Source organism: Capra hircus, chromosome 13 (assembly GCF_001704415.2).
Source record: "Capra hircus breed San Clemente chromosome 13, ASM170441v1, whole genome shotgun sequence".
In the NCBI taxonomy this organism is placed as follows: Eukaryota; Metazoa; Chordata; class Mammalia; order Artiodactyla; family Bovidae; genus Capra; species Capra hircus.
In genome coordinates, this window is record NC_030820.1 from 17,024,249 (window position 1) to 17,043,984 (window position 19,736).

At 37.1% G+C, this 19,736-nt stretch overlaps 2 protein-coding genes across 7 annotated transcripts in view; both read right to left on the reverse strand.

Moving 5' to 3' along the window:
• Nucleotides 1-1,135, reverse strand: part of LOC102175492 (ankyrin repeat domain-containing protein 26) — a 71,732-nt gene extending 70,597 nt beyond the window's left edge. For all 6 annotated transcript variants that reach the window (XR_001918986.1, XM_018057018.1, XM_018057017.1 and 3 more), the window contains exon 1: nt 732-1,135. Coding sequence is in view for 5 of the 6 variants with exons in the window: in XM_018057018.1 (XP_017912507.1) it covers nt 732-961 (230 nt within the window). In the remaining variant the exon portion in view is untranslated. The remainder of the gene's footprint in view (nt 1-731) is intronic.
• YME1L1 (YME1 like 1 ATPase) overlaps nt 11,342-19,736 on the reverse strand; it is a 31,671-nt gene continuing 23,276 nt past the window's right edge. Inside the window, exons 13-19 of the mRNA XM_005687859.3 lie at nt 17,950-18,062; nt 16,958-17,113; nt 15,896-16,047; nt 15,138-15,264; nt 14,972-15,045; nt 13,854-13,940; nt 11,342-12,499 (exon numbers count right to left, since the gene is read on the reverse strand). Coding sequence (XP_005687916.1) covers nt 12,356-12,499; nt 13,854-13,940; nt 14,972-15,045; nt 15,138-15,264; nt 15,896-16,047; nt 16,958-17,113; nt 17,950-18,062 — 853 coding nt within the window. The 3' untranslated portion in view covers nt 11,342-12,355. The remainder of the gene's footprint in view (nt 12,500-13,853; nt 13,941-14,971; nt 15,046-15,137; nt 15,265-15,895; nt 16,048-16,957; nt 17,114-17,949; nt 18,063-19,736) is intronic.

A 19,736-nucleotide genomic window follows, 5' to 3' on the forward strand; every position in this document is an offset into this window, starting at 1 on the left:
TCTTTAAAACCACAATATGTTGATTTGGTTTAAATACTGAAAGACCACACATCCTAAGAAAATGTCTTCCTATTCAAGGACACAGCCAGCTCCCTACTTCAAAGCTTCTAAGGTCCTTCAGCAAAGAAAATATATACCTAGGCATACACTGATATAAAAGATATTGAATTGTATCTTAAGAGTTTTTAATCCAGAAGTTGATCTGGCATGGGAGTTATTTTGTTCGCTATGCAGTTTTCTATAATATATAACCTTAAAGTTATAAAAATGTGTAACATTAAAAATAAGATGCTAACAACATCAGAAATCTGTCCACTGCCATGATCCACAATAGGCGATCCATAAAGAAGCATTTTCATAAATCACATGAGAAAAAATGTGAGAGCCAGGAGAGTCCAGATTTCTTGAAAGCTATATAACTGAAGAGCTCTTACTCATGAGTACATCATGCTAACCCATGCATAATAACAAATAAAAAGGAAGATGAAGAAGGGGAAAAAAAGATACTATTTATGTTTCATTTCATTACTGATTACCGACATTCAGCTAAATGATTTCAAAACTTATCAATAAAGTGCTCTATAAGGGAAATTATAAGTGGGTCCGAAATGAGCTAAGGCTTTTTGCTGCCTATAAAGTCTGCAGGGCGCTGGATCCCAGGAAGGTGTCCGCGAGCCTTGGAAAGGAAACTCACAGGAGGGACCTCTGCCAGGCCCTTCCACCCCGCTTACCTGTTCATCTTGTCCCTGTCGTTCAGGCCATTCTTTCCCAGCAACAGAATCTGCTGCACTTTGGCTACGTTCCCTACAATGGCAGCTTTGTGGATCTTTCCGAGGTCCTTGTCTCGGATGCGATACCCGGGCTGGAAGTTGATTCTATGACCACCGTCTCTCCCCGGACTGATGGAGGAGCCTAAGGGCGATTCGCCCTTCTTACTGCCGAAGCCAAAAATCTTCTTCATCACAGAGCCCACGGGCTTCAAACACACCTCACCTCTCCCTCGGCTCCTCACGGTCCCCGAAACCCAATACTAACGATACAGATAAGCCTAAGCAGTTCCCCCACAATATCCCAGTTGGGAAGCTCCGCGGTTTCCAATCTTTCAGCCCAGAAGAGTCGTAGCTAAGCGACACCGCTAAACACTGCGCCTGCGCGCCTCGGAAGCAGGCGGTCCAGCCTGTAAGCACAAACTTGGCGGGCTATACTGCCCAGTGCGCATGTGCTAGGCCCGGCGGCTCAAGCCTGAGATTGACTGTGGGCGGTGCCAGGCACGTTTCAATCTAACGTGCCATTTGGCTAAGCGTTTCCGGACGCTTAACAAAAGATAGAGCAGATGAGAAAGGCGTCTTTGCTGGAGCGGCGAGGAGCTTCAGGATGCTGAAACCTGTCCCCCAGAGCTTTTTAAGGCTCTTCTAAAATACAACAACTCTAATTCTACTTATCCCTCAGCTTATTCCTTTCCACATCCCTCTTGGACCAGCGAAATTTAGCAAGTGTCTTCCCTGGTGGTTAAGAGGTTAAAGTGTCTGCTTCTAATGCGGGAGACCTGGGTTCGATCCCTGGGTCGGGAAGATCCCCTGGAGAAGAAAATGGCAATCCCATGGACGGAGGAGCCTGGTGGGCTACAGGCCATGGGGTCGCAAAGAGTCGGAAACCACTGAGTGACTTAACTAACTACGGAAAACTGTTTTCATGGTTCCAGAAATTGTGGTAACAGCTATTATCAAGTGCAAATTTAGGGGAAACGAACTCAGGTTCTCCAGATGAAGCGAAACCGCGTTTCCGCATCTCTCTGATCCTCCCGTTGCCCAGCCTCCATCTACACATTTTCTTCATTTTAATTTTTTGCTTTTATTTTCCCAAAATCTTTAATCAACCTGTCAGGCGAGTGTATGCCCCTCAATTCTTTGTCTCGTCACAACAGACTTGGAGTGAGGGACATTAAAGCCCCCTGGGAGTGTCACAGCTCTCGGCCCTTTGGCTCCTCTTTTTTTATGTTTTTTCCTTCGCCCTGGGCCTGCCCTATGCAAATTGGGCTTAGTCAGGAGTGCTGTTCTACCTGAAGTCCTCATCCTGGTCCTCGGACCTTCCTTTGACCTTCCTCTCTTCTATTTTCCCTGGCTTTTCCATTGTCTTTTAGCCACCGCCATTTTGGACTCCTTTTCCCTATTCTAACTAGCTAACAAACCCAAGATTTACTTTGGAGCATAGTGTAACATTTGAGAACTTTTTAAAAAAATTATCATTCACGTGTCCGAAATAATCCATCTTTTCTCATCTAGTTTAAAATACCACTTTTTAACTCTGATGTTCTCTTTCTGGGTTTTCCATTCTGTTCCACTGAATGGTCTGCTGCTTCTAGCATAGGTAGTATATAAAATACATTTTAATGTCCTTGATAGGTCCAAAGTTCCTCCCCTTATTTGTCCTCTCCAGCATTCTCTCAGCAATGTTTATTTCTACATTATTTGAGATGACTTTTTAATCACCATGCCAGTTAAAGAGAATTCTCAGTGAAATTTGTATTAATTAGGTTAAGAGAAGTAATTTTAACTTGACAATCACTTGTATCAGTGTATCCAGGTAGTTGTTACCTCTCTGTCCTATTTTATGTCCCTCATGAACACTTGGAAGCTTTTTTTTTTTAATATGTAAATCCTATACCCTTCTTGATGTATTTATATCTGGGCTTTTTAAAATTTTTACTGTGATGGTACATGATTTTTCACTATAATCTATGAATGATTAGTTTTGATATCTGGGTATTCTTTTGACAACCAGAATGAAGAACTTTTAAAATTATAATCTTGTCATAGGAAGAAAGTGTTGAGTTTCTGGTGGTACTTAAGGAAGCCACAAACTGTTGGTATAGATCTCACCAGAAAGATGTAATACTGATAATATCCAAGATTGTAAAAAATCAAGCAAATGCAAACAAGATGGGCATTTTAAAAAACTGAAGTCTAAGACCATTGCTACAAATTAAAAAACATTTAATATAGCTAAATTTCACTAAAATCCTATTAGCCAGATTTTTCAATAATTTGCTAACTAATGTGTGTGTGTGCACGCTCAGCTGTGTCTGACTCTAGGGACATCTTTTTTGTTTCCTCTTAATAGTCTTTGTTCATTTGCTTTATTCACCCAAATCTATCTCCCACTCTGAAGTGTGTGTAATCATCATAATGGCCTTGCAGAATATTATCAACTCCATTTTTATGAGGCATCTTATGCTCTATACTTGTTCCATCCTCTTTAACGTTTCCCAGACTTTAAATAATCTTCCCTTGTTTCCATCTATCTGCAACTTGTGTGTTTCCATCTTTATTCCATTTCTTAGGAATAAAGCAAAACAGGTTGAATCCATACTGGCATGAACAGGTGAGTATATACCGAAACTTCTTTTAATATAGTTATTGATCCAGTAGTTACAATTGGACTAAACCTAGTATTGTGGGTGAAACAGAAGCAGGCTCACAAGTTAATAGAAAACAGGCTAACCCAAAACTCACCAAGTTCCTATTCCATTTGTTAATGATTTAAATTTAATGACTTTAAGACTTTTGATTAACCAAATTCAAAAGGAACAGATACCTCCATTGCACAAGATACACCAGCAAAATCTGAATGTATGGCAGCCTTATTTTACAGCAAGACAAACTAATTTACATACTTATTCTTCAGAGGCCATTTAATGCCATTTTGTTCTTTGTAGACTGAATGAATTGACAACAAATTTTGGGATTAGTGACTCAGAAGCCAAGTGTCCAGACCTTCAGCAGAAATTGCTGCTGGAATGCACCAAAGAACTCTGAAGAGAGGCTAGGTCCCTGTTGAAATGATGTCTGGTTCCAGGACAGCATTTTCACTGATGAAAGAGCAATGAACAAAAATGAAAACAAAAAAATATTTCTCAGAGGTATCCAGCTCAGCTACACCAAATGGTTTTGGTGTATGTGACTGGTATCAATTCTTGATCACCAAGCATTTGCTTCCTACAATAGCCCAGCCAAAAAATTATCTTTTGTCTTCTGCCTCCACAGTATTCTCCAGGGTGACCTATGAGACCAGTAAAAACTATAGTGATATCTGAAAAAGACTCTTGACGCTTCCTGAAGCAGCCTGGAATGAGGGTCAAAGCCACTATCAAGCTGCAGGGAGATTAGAACTACACACCAGGACTTCAGGTAGGTTGTCAAGATTTGGTTTACTCTAGTGTTTTTGTATGGACCAAGATACTCAAGGAGTCTTCATTAGGTCATCTCTAAACTTCTGTATTTCCTTCGTCAAATGCTGTCTGGATCCCCAAGCAATGGAAACCTAAGACTTCCCATTCCCAATTTCTATGGAAACAGATGCCCTCTAGAAAGTTGTTGCCTAGAATACCCACAACTAAGACTCCTACTAAACCTATCTAAGATTCAAATAATGCCCTGGTGGTGAATAAGCACTGGAAAACAATATAGAGGTGAGAACTTATTAATATAACAAAAACTACACAAATCAATGAGAAATGGCATGTATTATTAATAAATGGTTTGGGAAAAATCAATTACTGATAAGAAGTAACTATACATCTCAAGGTATCACCAAAATAAACTCCAGGTTAGTACATGTTTAGTCTTTTTAATAAAAACCATTAAATATTTTAGAAGAAAATATGGACGAGTGGTATTATTTATGTCTAGATCTTTCCAAAAAAATGGAAATTAGAAAATATCAGTACATTTGGCCACATAAAACTTGAGACCAAAAATTTAGTATAAATCCAAATATAGAAAAGGAATGAAAAGACATAATTACTGAAACATTCTTAGCTTACAATTATGGAACTACATTTTTTTTTTTTAATGATCAAAGGATACCATTGGTTCACAAATTAACCATGGCTACCAGAAATTTTCTACTCTTACTTGACATGGATAGCAGTTCAATTTCATCATCTTGCCTCAAGACATTTGCTCTTCAGTTCTGTGATAATTTAATCCACTGGGATCTTGATATTCTCACTGCCTTACAGCTCATCAAATTTACCCATTAAGTGGATGACTTCATACTGATGGTACTAGGTACCTAAGAAATAGGATATAGTTTGAAAGTCCTAGTAAAAATTTATGTGAGAATTTATGTTAACCCACTTTAAAAAAACAAATCAGCATTATCGATTTAAAGAAATACCCCCCAAATTAAGCACAAATCTAAACTATCACCTTGGCATCACAAATTTTTATAAAATATGTATTTACAAAATATAATGTTAACAGTATAATCAGTTCTAACAGTGACCAACAGCTTTGGTGGATAAATGAACTTTGTGATTTAGGATAGTGAGAAGCATACTAACAGCTCCCTTTTCTTTAAAAAGGTTTATTTTAAAAAGGTCTATTTTAAAAAATAAAATCTAACCAAAGGAGATATTTTACTTTCTATGTTTTCCTCCAACAACTGTTTCTTCAAATTATGCATGAGGATTTGAGATTTTATGACACTAAGAAGCAGCATGAACTTAAGAATCTTAAAATCTAACAAGGATGAAAAACCATACAGAAAATGGAACCAAACCACAGCACAGGTAAGCACTTACCTATCTGTCAACTTCTCAAACAGGGGAAAAAAAAAAACACATTGAAAGTGAGTGTTAGTCACTCAGTAGTGTCCGATTCTTGCAACCCCATGGACTGTAGCTTACCAGGCTGCTCTGTCCATGGAATTCTCCAGGCAAAAATACTGGAGTGGGTAACCTTTCCCTTCCCCAGGGGATCTTCCCAACCCAGAGATCGAACCCAAGTCTCCTGCATTGCAGGCAAATTCTTTACCATGTGAGCCACCAGGGAAGGCCAAAGTTTTGATAAATTTTCAAGTTAGTTTTCTTTGTGCTATAACAGTATAAAACACTATCTTTCACCAAAGTTAAAAATTAAAAATTGTGAACCTTTTGGCCTTGCTTTGTTAATACTGACAACATGCTTCTACCTGGCAGGTTCTATGCTTTCTCCCCACCAGGGAACACTGCCCCAGCCTTTGCAAAGTTTGATTCACAAATTTCTTAGCAATCATTCGGTTATTTCATATTTTTTATTATAGTGGATTTAGGTCTCTTTTTGAACAATGATGCTTATTTCCTAATAATATAAAAAGAGTCTCTTTTGTCCTTCCTGAAATCCTTTAGCAACCATCTTCTTCAATCCTATTTTGTCTTCTTCCCCCATCTTCTCCAACCTCTGCGTCTTTCATCACCTAGTTCAGAATTTCTAGGAGAGCTATACAGACATCACTAACATCTCAAGTTTACTAACAACTGGTCTTTAACATGTGAAAGGAGGAAACTGGTTGATACAAGATGAAATACCTCTTGTGTGAAATCAACCCATAATACCTTAAGGAATTTCACATGCTATAGGTCTTGAAGTTATTGTTTTATTCACTTAATGGCTTCTTCTATGTACAAGATACTGTTAGCCTGGCACTCAATCCTACCTTGCATATTCTATCTTCTACTCTACTATATATAAAATAAATAAGGACTTACTCTATAGCACAGGGAATTATACTGTATCTTGTAGTAACATAATGGAAAGGAAGCTGAAAAAGAATATATATATATATATATATAACTGAATCACTTTGCTGTACACTTGAAACTATTATAAATTAACTATACTTTATAAATTATTTTACATTGTAAATTAACTACACTTCAACAAAAACTTAGAAAGTACAAAGATAGCAGAAGCTTTGTTAGTTTTTCACATATGTATCCCATACATGATTATGATGGAAACCAAAAATAGTTCGATCCTGAAAAATCTTATGAATTGCATCACCCAAAGTGTTCAAACAAAAATCTGTTAATGTATCTAATCACCATTTTTGACCCATGGAATATAATTAGAAGGCAACACCATCTCCCACTACCCTTTGAAATTTTCACAGAGGTTCTTCTCCCAGCCCAGGTTGAAAAACCTTACTCTCAAATAATAAAAAGTCCAGAATTGCTTTCACTCACGAAGTACTTAAAAAGAATTTCCAGTCTCTAACTATAAAAACACAAAGTCAGGGTTAACCAGCTCAGCCACACTACAGGATGCCCACGTGCAGCAGGGGTGGAAGGCAGGCATGGCCCTCTTTAGCTTTCCTGCCTAATTCCATTCTTCCTCCTTTAGATGGCAGTTTATGGTTTCCGACCCACCAGGATCAAAACTGCAGGGAGTAGCAGAGTTATGTGAGATGCTTTTGAGCAGTCTGGATCTGGCAGTTATTTTAAAGCTATTACTCTCAGTGGTATTTCTGTGCCCACAGCTTTCTCACCTGTAACTCCACTGACTTAAATGTATGTAATCCATTCTGTTGACTTTTCTTCTTAGTTCTTAAGGAATCCAGAGCACCATTTCAGATTATCCTTTTCTGGGGCCCGTCCACACCTCTAATTGCCCTTCTGTATAATATCTAACGTGGATCCCCCAACATGGCTCACTTTCTCTCTAGACCAACATTTGGTCCTCCATAAGCATTCAAAAGGAATTTGTCAAAGCAAATGCAGAAAATGCAGAACAGTCTCAATACATTAGCAGTTCTTCTCCCGTCCTGAGCCAGAGTTACAAGTTTTTTTAGATTCCAGGTTCCCTGGGCATGTTACACACCTGCTTCCAGAAATGCGGAAAATTACATTCCTAACAAGCTCCCCAAACTAGGTTTTACATCCTCTCTCTTTCGGTAGCCCTCCCTCTTTGGCAGCTCTGTAACCTTTTCTCATGAAATGCTTTCTCAAATTCATAACAGATTAGCCACCCATTATATTCTTGTATGAAGCACTGATACATAACTAAATTAAGTTTCTATTTTAAAAGACAGGAGGGGGTATAGGGGAATTACATTCTTGCCTAAAAGAACAGGGATTAGTGTGACAGAATAGGGGGCAGGGGAGAATTTGCATAGAAATAAAAACCTCAGTTCAAACGTATCAACTCTCCAAAGTTTACGCCCATGACTAAGTGTTGTTTCTTTCAATCCAAAGATCAAGTCTACATTCCAACAAATTTTATTAAAATATTACATACTTACATTAAAAAATATGCTTATAACTAGGCAGATTGAAATAACTCAGTATTTACTTTTGAAATGAGTATGAACAAATACAAAGAATATCTAAAAATAAAACACATATCAATTATCAAAAGTAGGTATAGGTTACTTGTAAAACTCTGGCACTGTGGTAGCTTTGAACAGATAGCTCTGCAAAGTTTGAGTCCCCTTGAAGTCTATCCTTATGAAGTTAACTTGGGTGGAATGTGATTCAGAATAAGTTGGAAAATTCACGTTCATCATGATGAGGGGAGGAGACTGATGAATCATCTCAAAAAAGCAGCTATAAATCTGGACAAACTGTTGAATAAAATAGCCATCTCAGCACTCTGGAAATGAACTGAATATCTACAACAAACTAAGAAGTGCTTACTCCTGACAACCAGTTCAGGAAAGAACCTGTGAGCCTGTGGGCTTCCTGTGTTGCCGCATCCTGGACCTTTGCGGGCAGCAGTTCAACCAGGGTGATGGCAGATCCTGGGAACAAGGCCTGCTGCCACTGCCGGAAGGGACTCACCTGACTTGATGTGCTGTAAAATGGTGAGCTCGAGTTGTAAGCAAACAGGGTTCGCTGAGGTTATAGTCCTATGTGGGGCAAACAACAGAGTAGCAAGGGATTTCACTGGAAGTTCTGGGAGGGAAGACAGCCATCTGGGTTTGATAAGCACTTCTAAATACTCTGGATTTACAGGCATGCAAAGCGGAAACTGGGGCCATCTACATACTCACAATTGCCCAAACCTGCACACATGCACAAGGGAGAAGGAAAAGGCCCACCAGAAAGCAAAGACCAGACAAGACTTGCAAATGAGCTGAACACTGAATGTACTTGCCAGCCCACATAGATCCACTGGCAGAGTGGAGGCCTGACTGATGAGAGTTTGAACACAACCTCTGTCCAATCTTTTGGCTAAACACTAAGCTATGCAGTCACAGCAGAAACTGTTAGGAAGCAAGAGTTAACAATTTTTTAAAAAAAGGAGCAGACACAGCAGTGGCTAAACACTGTCATGGAGACAGATTTCACAAATTTACTGATGGCAAATTACTAAATAAGAACAAACCTCTAGGGAAAAATTTCAGAATCAGTAATTGCTACATTATCCGAAATTCAACAAGATTATAAAGAAAGAAGAAAATGTACCCTTATTGAGGAAGAAAAGCATTCAGCTGGAATTGAGTATCTCCAGATGCTGGAGTTAGCAAAGATTTAAAAGCAGCTATTATGGGCATGCTCAAAGAACTAATGGAAGTCTTTTTAAAGAATTAATGAGACCTATGATGAAAATGTGGAGAAGGCAATGGCACCCCACTCCAGTACTCTTGCCTGGAAAATCCCATGGACGGAGGAGCCTGGTAGGCTGCAGTCCTCAGGGTTGCAAAGAGTCGGACATGACTGAGCAACCTGACTTTCACTTTTCACTTTCATGCATTGGAGAAGGAAATGGCAACCCACTCCAGTGTTCTTGCCTGGAGAATCCCAGGGATGGCGGAGCCTGGTGGGCTGCCATCTCTGAGGTCGCACAGGGTCGGACACCACTGAAGCGACTTAGCAGCAGCAGCATGATGAAAATGATGCAATGTATAAAGAATGTCAATAAAGAGATACAAAGCATAGGAAAGAACCAAATACAAACTCAGAGCTGAAAAATATAAGATGTAAAATAAAAATTCAGTTGAAAGAACAATCAGTAAACCTGAAGAATCAACAGAAAGTATTCAATCTGAAGGAGAGAGAGAAGCAATAAAGAAAATGAACAAAGCCTCAGAAACCACATCAACATCAAGTATATCAATACATGTGAAAAAGAATCCCAGAAGGAGAAGAGAAAGGGCAAATAAATATATTTGAAGAAATAATTGCCCCAGACTTCTCAAATCTGATGAAAAACATTTATCCATAGATCCAGGAAGCTCAACAAATCCCAAGTAGAAAAGCCTCAAGGAAATCCACGCTTAATACCCATCAAACTGTTAAAAACACAAGGCTAAGGGAAACTTCTTGAAAGCGGCAATAGCTATTTACTATTAACATAATCATTACCATTGACACTGACCTCTCACCAAAAATAATGGAGGTCAGGGGTTTGTGAGATGACATGTTCAAAGTATTTAACGAATAAACTCTTAATTAATCATGTACTCCATATCCAGCAAAAATATTCATAAAAAAACAAAGCCAACTAAAGACACCCCCAGATAAAAACTGAGGATTTAAGATTATATAAAGCAGTAGTCATGTCACTGTACTGTCAAGTTGTTATAAGACATACAAATGTAACATGACAACTATAGCACAAAGAAGAGAAAACAAGGAGATATATCAGAACGATGTTACTACACTTTTACAGAATTAAATCTATTATTTTGAAGTAGACTGTAATTAAGAGTAATAAATGCATATCATCATCCCCAGAGCAACTGCTAAGACAGAACTCAGAAGAGGAGGAAGAGGGAATTTCCTGGTGGTCCAGTGGGTAGGAATCCGTGCTGTCACTGCCAAGGGCCTGGGTTCAATCCCTGGTTGGGGAACTAAGATCCCATAAGGCAAGTCACACAGCCAGGAAAGAAAAAATACACAAGATTCATGTGATAAAGGACTTGTCTTCAGAATATGTGATCTCTTACAACACAGAAGACAACAAACCAAAGCAGGGAGGGAATATCTGAATGGACATTTCTCCAAAGAGGACATACAAAAGACCAAAAGTTTAGCAGACGATACTCAAAATCACCAGTCCAAGGGCAACGTAAATTAAATCTATGATGAGACTCTACTTCATACCCACTAAATGACTCTGTCAAAAAGATAAGACTGTAAGAAATGTACAAGATATAGATAAACTGGAACATTTCATACACTGGCAGCTGGAACACAAAATTATATAGTTACTTTAAAACAGTTCATCAGCTTCTTAAGAAGTTAAACAGAAACTCAGCACCTCAGGCAGCAATTTCTGGAAGTCTACCTATGGAAATGAAAACGTGTCCACAAAAAGACATGTATACACACATATATCAACAGACAGGGGGCAGGAGGATAGGAGGAAGGGAGAAAGGGCCAGAAGAAATGGGGGCAAATGAAAACAGCTGATGAATCTGAATGAAGAGTATAAGGGAGATCCTTGTATTATTCTGATAATGTTTCTCTAAGGTTGAAACTACATCAAACTTTTAAATTACCCAAACAAAAGGGCAAGAGTATCATGTAGCAAGCTCCCTCTATCAACCTCAATAAAGACCATAAACAATTTAAAAGTTACTAGAAAACTATAGGTAATTTTAATAAAATCACTTCAAGAATATAATTTGGTTATAAAACCAATACAATGTGCTCTAAAATAATTTTTCTACTGAGCTAAATAAAGTCATCTGTAAATCCTGTAACAACACATTAATATTTGCAAAATCTGAATGAAAAGTAAACACAACTTTCCATTTCTAACACAGAGTAATTCAAAAGTTCACTCTGAAGGGGACTGAGTTTTTGGTTTTATTTTGGTTTCATTGCCAAGCATAATTACATTGTTATTCAGAATTTGAGGTGTGTTACTTGCTTATTTAACAAAATACTGTTGCTCTAAAATAAGCTTCATTTTCAGAGTGATAGTACTGTTTTTAAAAAAAATAAAAATGCAAGCTGCATTTTTTAAAAGTTATAATCATTTAAATTCTGATTGTATCTGTAGGTTCACAATTCTTCACTCTTATTTAAAAAAAAAAAACTTTATATATGATCAATCTAGATCATAATTAAGTGCATCTTAATGAAGTTTCCACCATGAACATAGAACTACAAGGTACCAATAGCCAAACAGCATCATTTCTTTATCAAAGATAAATGGTACTATCTAGAAACAAAGACAATCCTTCATGAATTTTACTTTGCCAAGTAAAAATACCTCCCAAGAGCTAAAGGCACACCTTCTATTCACATCTAACACTGTAACCAACCATAAAATCATTACTGATTTTCAACTTAATAACCAATTAACACTTCTCAAACAAGCTGTTTTCAATCCTGATAGCTCTTTATTTTCTTTAATAAATTTGCTATTTGCAATAGGTGTTCGTCATGAGAATAATCAAAATTAGATGAATGTGACAATAGACTGACAAAGTGTTTCACACCGCTGAATGATACCGAGTCAAGAATGGGAGAAAGAGTTGCAAAACCGAGTCAAGAATGGGAAAAAGAGTTGCAAAATAAGACTACTTCAATGCTACTAATGGTCTTGCAATAAAACCAGCAATACATCCAATTCAAGAGCTATCATCTCACTTCCAACTTCTTCCCCTCAAGAACAATTTGAATCTCTTTGGCATCCAAAGTCTCGTAGGTTAATAAAGCTTCTGCCAGATTCTTGTGCTCTTTTGCATGAGTCTTCAAGATATGTTTTGCTCGCTCATATGAATCCTGAAATACAAAGCAGATATGTAAAAGGCAGAAACCTTAGAAGCAAAACCATAAATGGAAAAAAAAACCCAACCCTTTATGTACTCTAAAAAAATGTATAAGATCTACTGATTTCTATCTATAAAATATAAAAGCATTTAAAAGCTTGGTTCCCTGGCAATAACTTTCATACTTTCCAGTGTTGCATTTTTAACCTCCAATTCTATCCTATAGATAATCAAGGTCCACTTACACAAAAAGCTACTGAAGAAGTAAAAGTATACACTACTCATTTGCTTTCTAAGTAAGGTCTATAAACACAGAATCTATTTCTTTATTCAATATACAGGCTAAAAGTAAAGGGAGTTTGTTTGTTCATTTTGTCTCTTAACATTTCACCAATTTACTCAATCTAGAATGGCCAGAAAAGACACAGATTTTCATTCTTTTACTTGGTAACACACTCATTTCGCAAAACTGTAAGTCTATCACTAAAGGTGATCTTTGACTTTCATATTTTTTTTGCAACCCACCTTGAACTTATCACTTAAATTCTTCAATTCTCTTTCCAAAGCGAGTGTGAATTAAGTTTATCAGTTTATGAATAACGGCAATAATTACAGTTCAGTTTTGACAGTATCAGATTTGCCTATACAAATGTCAGTATTTGAATAGCTAATCATTTTTGCCCTTATAAAAATGGATACAAAACATAAAAATGAATTTACCAAAACCAAGAAACACAGGTATATAAATATAATACACTAGACATTGTGAACATAACCATAATGTCCAAATGAAATAACTACATTAAATATACAAATTATTAGAAATATATTATGGAATATTATAGCTAAAAATCAAGGATTACCAGTAAGTTTAAAAACTTCCTTGGAATGAACCCCTTACTTTATAACATGTAAAACTATCAGGTTTCACACTTTTAAGGCTCATATACATTTGAACCTGGGGCTTCCCTGGTGGCTCAAATGATAAAAAAAATCTGCCTACAATGCGGGAGACCAGGTTCAGTCCCTGGGTTGGGAAGATCCCCTGGAAAAAGGAATGGCAACCCACTCTACTATTCATGCCTGGAGAATCCCATGGACAGAGGAGACTGGCAGGCTACTGGCAACTGGCAGTCCATGGGATTGCATTTGAACCTAATACAACACGTAATACCCAAGTAAGCCTGCCATCTAGTGGAAAGAGTACCTACCATACTTCCGGTAGCAGTGGTGCCCCTATTAACTTTATGAGCTATATTGACATTTCTAAAGAACCATGGAACTTTAGCTATTTTGCATGCACCCAAATACTCAGGCATGTTTTGACTAAACAGATAAACAAACATTAAAAAAACAAAGATTATTACCCTCAAAAGGATTCTGATTTCCTGTTCAATAGCAGATTGAGTTTCTGGACTCAGTTTCCCTGTATCACTGTAGGTCATAACTCCAAGCTAAAATCAACGAAAAGAAAGAAATTCAACATAAAAACCTCTAACTAATGTATGTAACAGCGAGGACTATACCATATATAAGAAAATAAGTATCACGGGAGCAAGGAAAAATTACAATGTAAAAATGCCCTTGAGGGCAAAAAAAATTCATCACTCAGTCGTGTCCAACTCTTTGCAGACCCCATGAACTATACAGCCCATGGAATTCTCCAGGCCAGAATACGGCAGTGGGTAGCCTTTCCCTTCTCCAGGGACTCTTCCCAACCCAAGGATTGAACCCAGGTCTCCCACACTGCACGCGGATTCTTTACCAGCTGAGCCACAAGGGAAAGTATAATACTAAAATGTACAGAGAGAATTTTAAAACCCAAGTATGGTTCTGAGTGGGCTTCAAGTTGGCACTAGTGGTAAAGAACCTGCCTGCCAATGCAGGAGATATGAGACATGGGTTCGATCTTGGGTCAAGAAGATCCCCTGGAGGAGGGCATGGTAATCCACTCTAGTATCCTTGCCTGGAGAATCCCATGGACATAGGAGCCTGGTAGGCTACAGTCCATAGTGTTGCACAGAGTCGGAAGTGACTGAAGCAACTTAGCATGCATGGTTCTGAGTACCTTCTTGGAAAACTTTAGCAGCTATTCTAGTCCAGAAATTCACAGTCAGAGTATATTGGAATTGCTTCACGGAGTCACAGTGATAAAGCAGATATATAGAGTATGTGGAAAAGGCAAATTAAGCAAGCTCAACAAGTAGATCTGTGATGTCATATGAACAGAAAACTAAATAATTTATATTTATATTATCATTTGGTTAATTCATGAATAACTGGTACTGTCTGAGCAGCTGGAATAGAAAGAGTGTGTGCCATTTCTCAGAAAATGAGGTTTAATTTATAAATAAGCTTTGTCAAATCCATTTGGAATGAAACAGGAAAACCTATCAATTTATAATAGAACCCTCTCTCAGAAAGAGACACTACACTCTTCACATCATCATGTGACACATGAGGGAGGGTTAAAATTAGCTATTACCTTTTCACTCATTCCAAATTTGGTGACCATGCGCTTTGCTATTTTGGTTGCATTATCAAAATCACTGGAAGCACCTAAAATTTTTAAATATACATAGAATTTAAGTTAAAAAAAAATCTTTAAATGAATGAACACAATTTGAACTAAAGTCATTATTTACAGTAACCTGTTGTAATATGGTCACTTCCAAATATAAGCTCCTCTGCCACTCGTCCCCCCATGCTGACGTCCATCTGGGCAAGCAGCTGAGCTCTAGTTTCATTCCACCGATCATTCTCAGGCAACAGGGACACCTAGACAATTGAAAAGCAAAGAGAAAAATGACACACAGTTTTGAAATACATATTAATAACCTGAATTATCATTTGTCTCTCTTACTTAATGCCATGATGCTGAAAACTCAGCAATATTTCATAGAGACAGTCATGGTGACTGATGACCAAACCAGAAATGTATAAAATGAGGAAAGCAGAAGTGCATTTTATAAATAAGTAGTTAATGCTGCAACACAACTGTCTGTCCTTCACTGAATAAAAATATTTAAAATGTCTATAATTAGAAAGATATGAAAATGAAATTTATGCTCAATGAGATAAAACTTGGAAAAACAACTGAACCAGTCATACATAATTTCTTCTGAGGGGAAAAAGAGCAACTACACATTTAAGAATTATATTTTGTTGTCATTCCTGAATTAAATTTCATAATTTAAATATACTATCTGAAATATTAAAGATATCCTTTATTAGCAGATAAATTTCACACATATGTCTGAATTCAGGACAGTTGAGGAAGTTAAAGAAGAATGTATTAACAAACTCAGGAAGTAGCTGAATTTTCTTTTGAAATGTTTTCATCAGTAATTTCCTTCATAAGGTACTAGGAAGCATTATCCGAAAGAAAAGAAAAACTAAAGACACTCACATGTCCAAGTGTTGGCCCTCGAGGCATGATGGTAGCTTTGTTGATAGGCATTGCATCTTTAGTGTAATATGCAATAATAGCATGACCGGATTCATGATACGCTGTGATCGTTTTGTTTTTGTTATCAATTTCCACACTTCTACGCTCAGGCCCTAAGAATAAAATTTATTTAAGTAAAATACTCCATTAGGAAGGAATATTTAAGTGAATGAAGTTCATATGCCTCAAAGTCATTCTCAGAGTAATATGATTTAATATCATTAATATTTTAAACCATCGTGAAAGTTTAAAAAATGAGTAGACTCCACTCTACAACACATGTAAACCATAATCTGTCAACTGAAAACCAAATTCTAAGAACTATAATTTTACTCCTTATATCAAAAGGAAAAAACTATTTCTAGAAAACAAACTTCTAACAGGAATAACACAACCACCTGTTTTGAAGCCAATTTAAATAATCTTTATTTTAATTTCTTTTTGGTGGTGGGCTTTTCTCTAGTTGTGGCGAGCGGGGGCTACTCTGCAGTTGTGGTGCACAGGTTTCCCAATGCAATGGCTTCTCTCGTTGCGGAGCTCAGGTTCTGTGCTTCAGCAGTCGTGGCAATGTGGGCTCAGCAGTCGTGGCTCCTGGGCTCCGGAGCGCAGGCTCAGTAGTTGTCGCTCATGGGCTTAGTTGCTCCATGGCATGTGGGATCTTCCCAGATCAGGGATTGAACCTGTGTCTCCTGTATTGGCAAGTGGCTTCTTTACCACTGACCCACCAGGGAAGCCCCTTAAAGCCAATTTAAGGTTTAAAATAAAACTTAAATACTGAAAAACAGTAAAAAGTCAACTATTCTTTAATCAGCAATATCAGATAAGAAGAAAAACACGGGCACCTTCAGAGAGTATAATATACGGTGTATTTGTTCTGTAAGAGGCCAAACTTTGTACTATGTTTGAGTATATATTTGCATGTTTCTATACCTTTTGTTTTTATAACCTTTCTCTGAAAATTAAGAATTTTTTCTCTAACATAATGAACAGCATAACATAGGGAAAAAATGAAAAGAAACCTACCCATTAGGATTTTATCTTTGGAAAACTCTAGTTCCTTCATAGTAACCATTTCTTTTCCATCAACAGCCGCCTTTAATGCAGCCTGGTTCACAAGATTCTCCAACTCTGCTCCAGAAAAGCCAACAGTACCTCGAGCTATGATTTCTGGATCAACAGCTATATGCAGACAGAACACAACACTGAAATTTCAAAAGCAGTAATAAAAAGCTCTGCATAAAGAACTCATTTTGGAAAAGAAAAAAGAAAATAGCAATCATGAACTATAACTAAAAAAAAAAAAACTTTACTGAATTCTAAGAGGAAAAAGGAAAAATTGCTACTGAACAGACTGTAAAAATGGTCACTGGGACAAATAACATAAATTCTTGTACTTAAATAATTTTGTAAAAAACAAAGAAAGGTAAAGTTGTCAGATAATGATTTACAGACCTTCAGTTATCACCCAACCACAGACTGAAAAAACACATTATCAGTTTCATCTTGAAATAACTCTGGACACAAAAGTCCACGTTACAAGAGGAAACATGTTTGATTTTATGAACTGATTCTGGGACCTCTGAAAATACTGCAGTTTAATAGCTGCTTTTACTACTTGGGGGGTCCATAATATTTCCATGTATTTTGTTTTATACTTTTGCTTCCTCTCTTTTGCCCCCAGAGTGATTACATCATGAGGTACTATGCTCATAATATATAGGCAGGTACTTGTTCTATTATATTTTAAATTCATCTAAAGAAACATTTATATATAGATTCATCAATTATCTATCTCAATATTCAAAAGAAAACTTTCTTTCAAATCGAAATTCAAAATTATAGAATCTCTGGTACACACTACTTAAGAAATAGACTTTAAGGACAAATAAAAGGAGAGAAAAAAAAACATTTAAAGGAACTTGTCTTTTAAGACATCCTGAGTAAGGACCACAAACGGTAAATTGATATATTACCATTTCACAGAGATAATGTTTGTATCATAGAATTAGACTTACACTGATCAAACTTTATTTTATTGAGGTACCACTTCAAGATTTCTGTTCGACCTTTCACATCTGGCCTTGGAACTGTAACCTGCATGTCAAAGCGACCAGGGCGTATTAAGGCACTACAAGGAGAATACAAAAAGAAAATATAATTAATAAACTGTGCTGAAGATCTGGTTATAAAAACAGGACTGACTTCCTAAAGAGAAGATGAAAAGGTAAGGGCAAACCAACATTTATTTTGAGCATAAATATTCAGATTAGTTCCTTGTAAAACCGGGTTGAAATAATAATTTCAATAACTGGAAGGCTAAACAAAGGTTCATATAGATAAATGTGTGCATCAGGATAGTATACAACCCTTCAGAGACAAAGACAAGCAAGTCTGTCGGTAAAGGAACAAATAATTCTATAGCAGCCTATTATGTGAGCCACACATCCATCTTACTGATGTATTATAAAACATTAAACTAGACTCTTAAGCAAGAACCAACTATTAGATCAAATGAAAGTATGAATAACTTAAACAGTAAAATCAATAAAAACCTTAACTAAAGTAAGTTTTACTTTTAAAAATGTGCTGTCTGCCTTCTGAATGGGAGAAAATAATAGCAAATGAAGCAACTGACAAACAACTAATCTCAAAAATATACAAGCAACTTATGCAACTCAATTCCAGAAAAATAAGTGACCCAATCAAAAGATGGGCCAAAGAACTAAATAGACATTTCTCCAAAGAAGACATACAGATGGCTAACAAACACATGAAAAGATGCTCAACATCACTCATTATCAGAGAAATGCAAATCAAAACCACAATGAGGTACCACTTCACACCAGTCAGAATGTCTGCAATCCAAAAATCTGCAAACAATAAATGCTGGAGAGGGTGTGGAGAAAAGGGAACCCTCCTACACTGTTGGTGGGAATGCAAACTAGTACAGCCACTATGGAAAACAGTGTGGAGATTCCTTAAAAAATTGCAAATAGAACTGCCATATGACCTAGCAATCCCACTGCTGGGCATACACACAGAGGAAACCAGAATTGAAAGAGACACATGTACCCCAATGTTCATCGCAGCACTGTTTATAATAGTTAGGACATGGAAACAACCTAGATGTCCATCAGCAGATGAATGGATAAGAAAGCTGTGGTACATATACACAATGGAGTATTACTCAGCCGTTAAAAAGAATACATTTGAATCAGTTCTGATGAGATGGATGAAACTGGAGCCGATTATACAGAGTGAAGTAAGCCAGAAAGAAAAACATCAATATGGTATACTAACACATATATATGGAATTTAGAAAGATGGCAATGATGACCCTGTATGCAAGACAGCAAAAAAGACACAGATGTGTATAGCGGACTTTTGGACTCAGAGGGAGAGGGAGAGGGTGGGATGATTTGGGAGAATGGCACTGAAACACATATACTATCATGTAAGAATCGAATCACCAGTCTATGTCCAATGCAGGATACAGCATGCTTGGGGCTGGTGCACGGGGATGACCCAGAGGGATGTTATGGGGAGGGAGGTGGGAGGGGGGTTCATGTTTGGGATCGCATGTACACCCATGGTGGATTCATGTCAATGTATGGCAAAACCAATACAGTATTGTAAAAATAAAAAATTTTTTTTTAAATCTTAAAAAAAAAATAAAAATAAGTAAAAATGTGCTGTCTACCACCCACCCCCAAAAGCTCTGTGATGTTTAAGTCATAAAAAGATTCTTTTAGTAGCTTTACTGAGATACAATTCTCACATCATAGAATTTGAAGTGGACAAT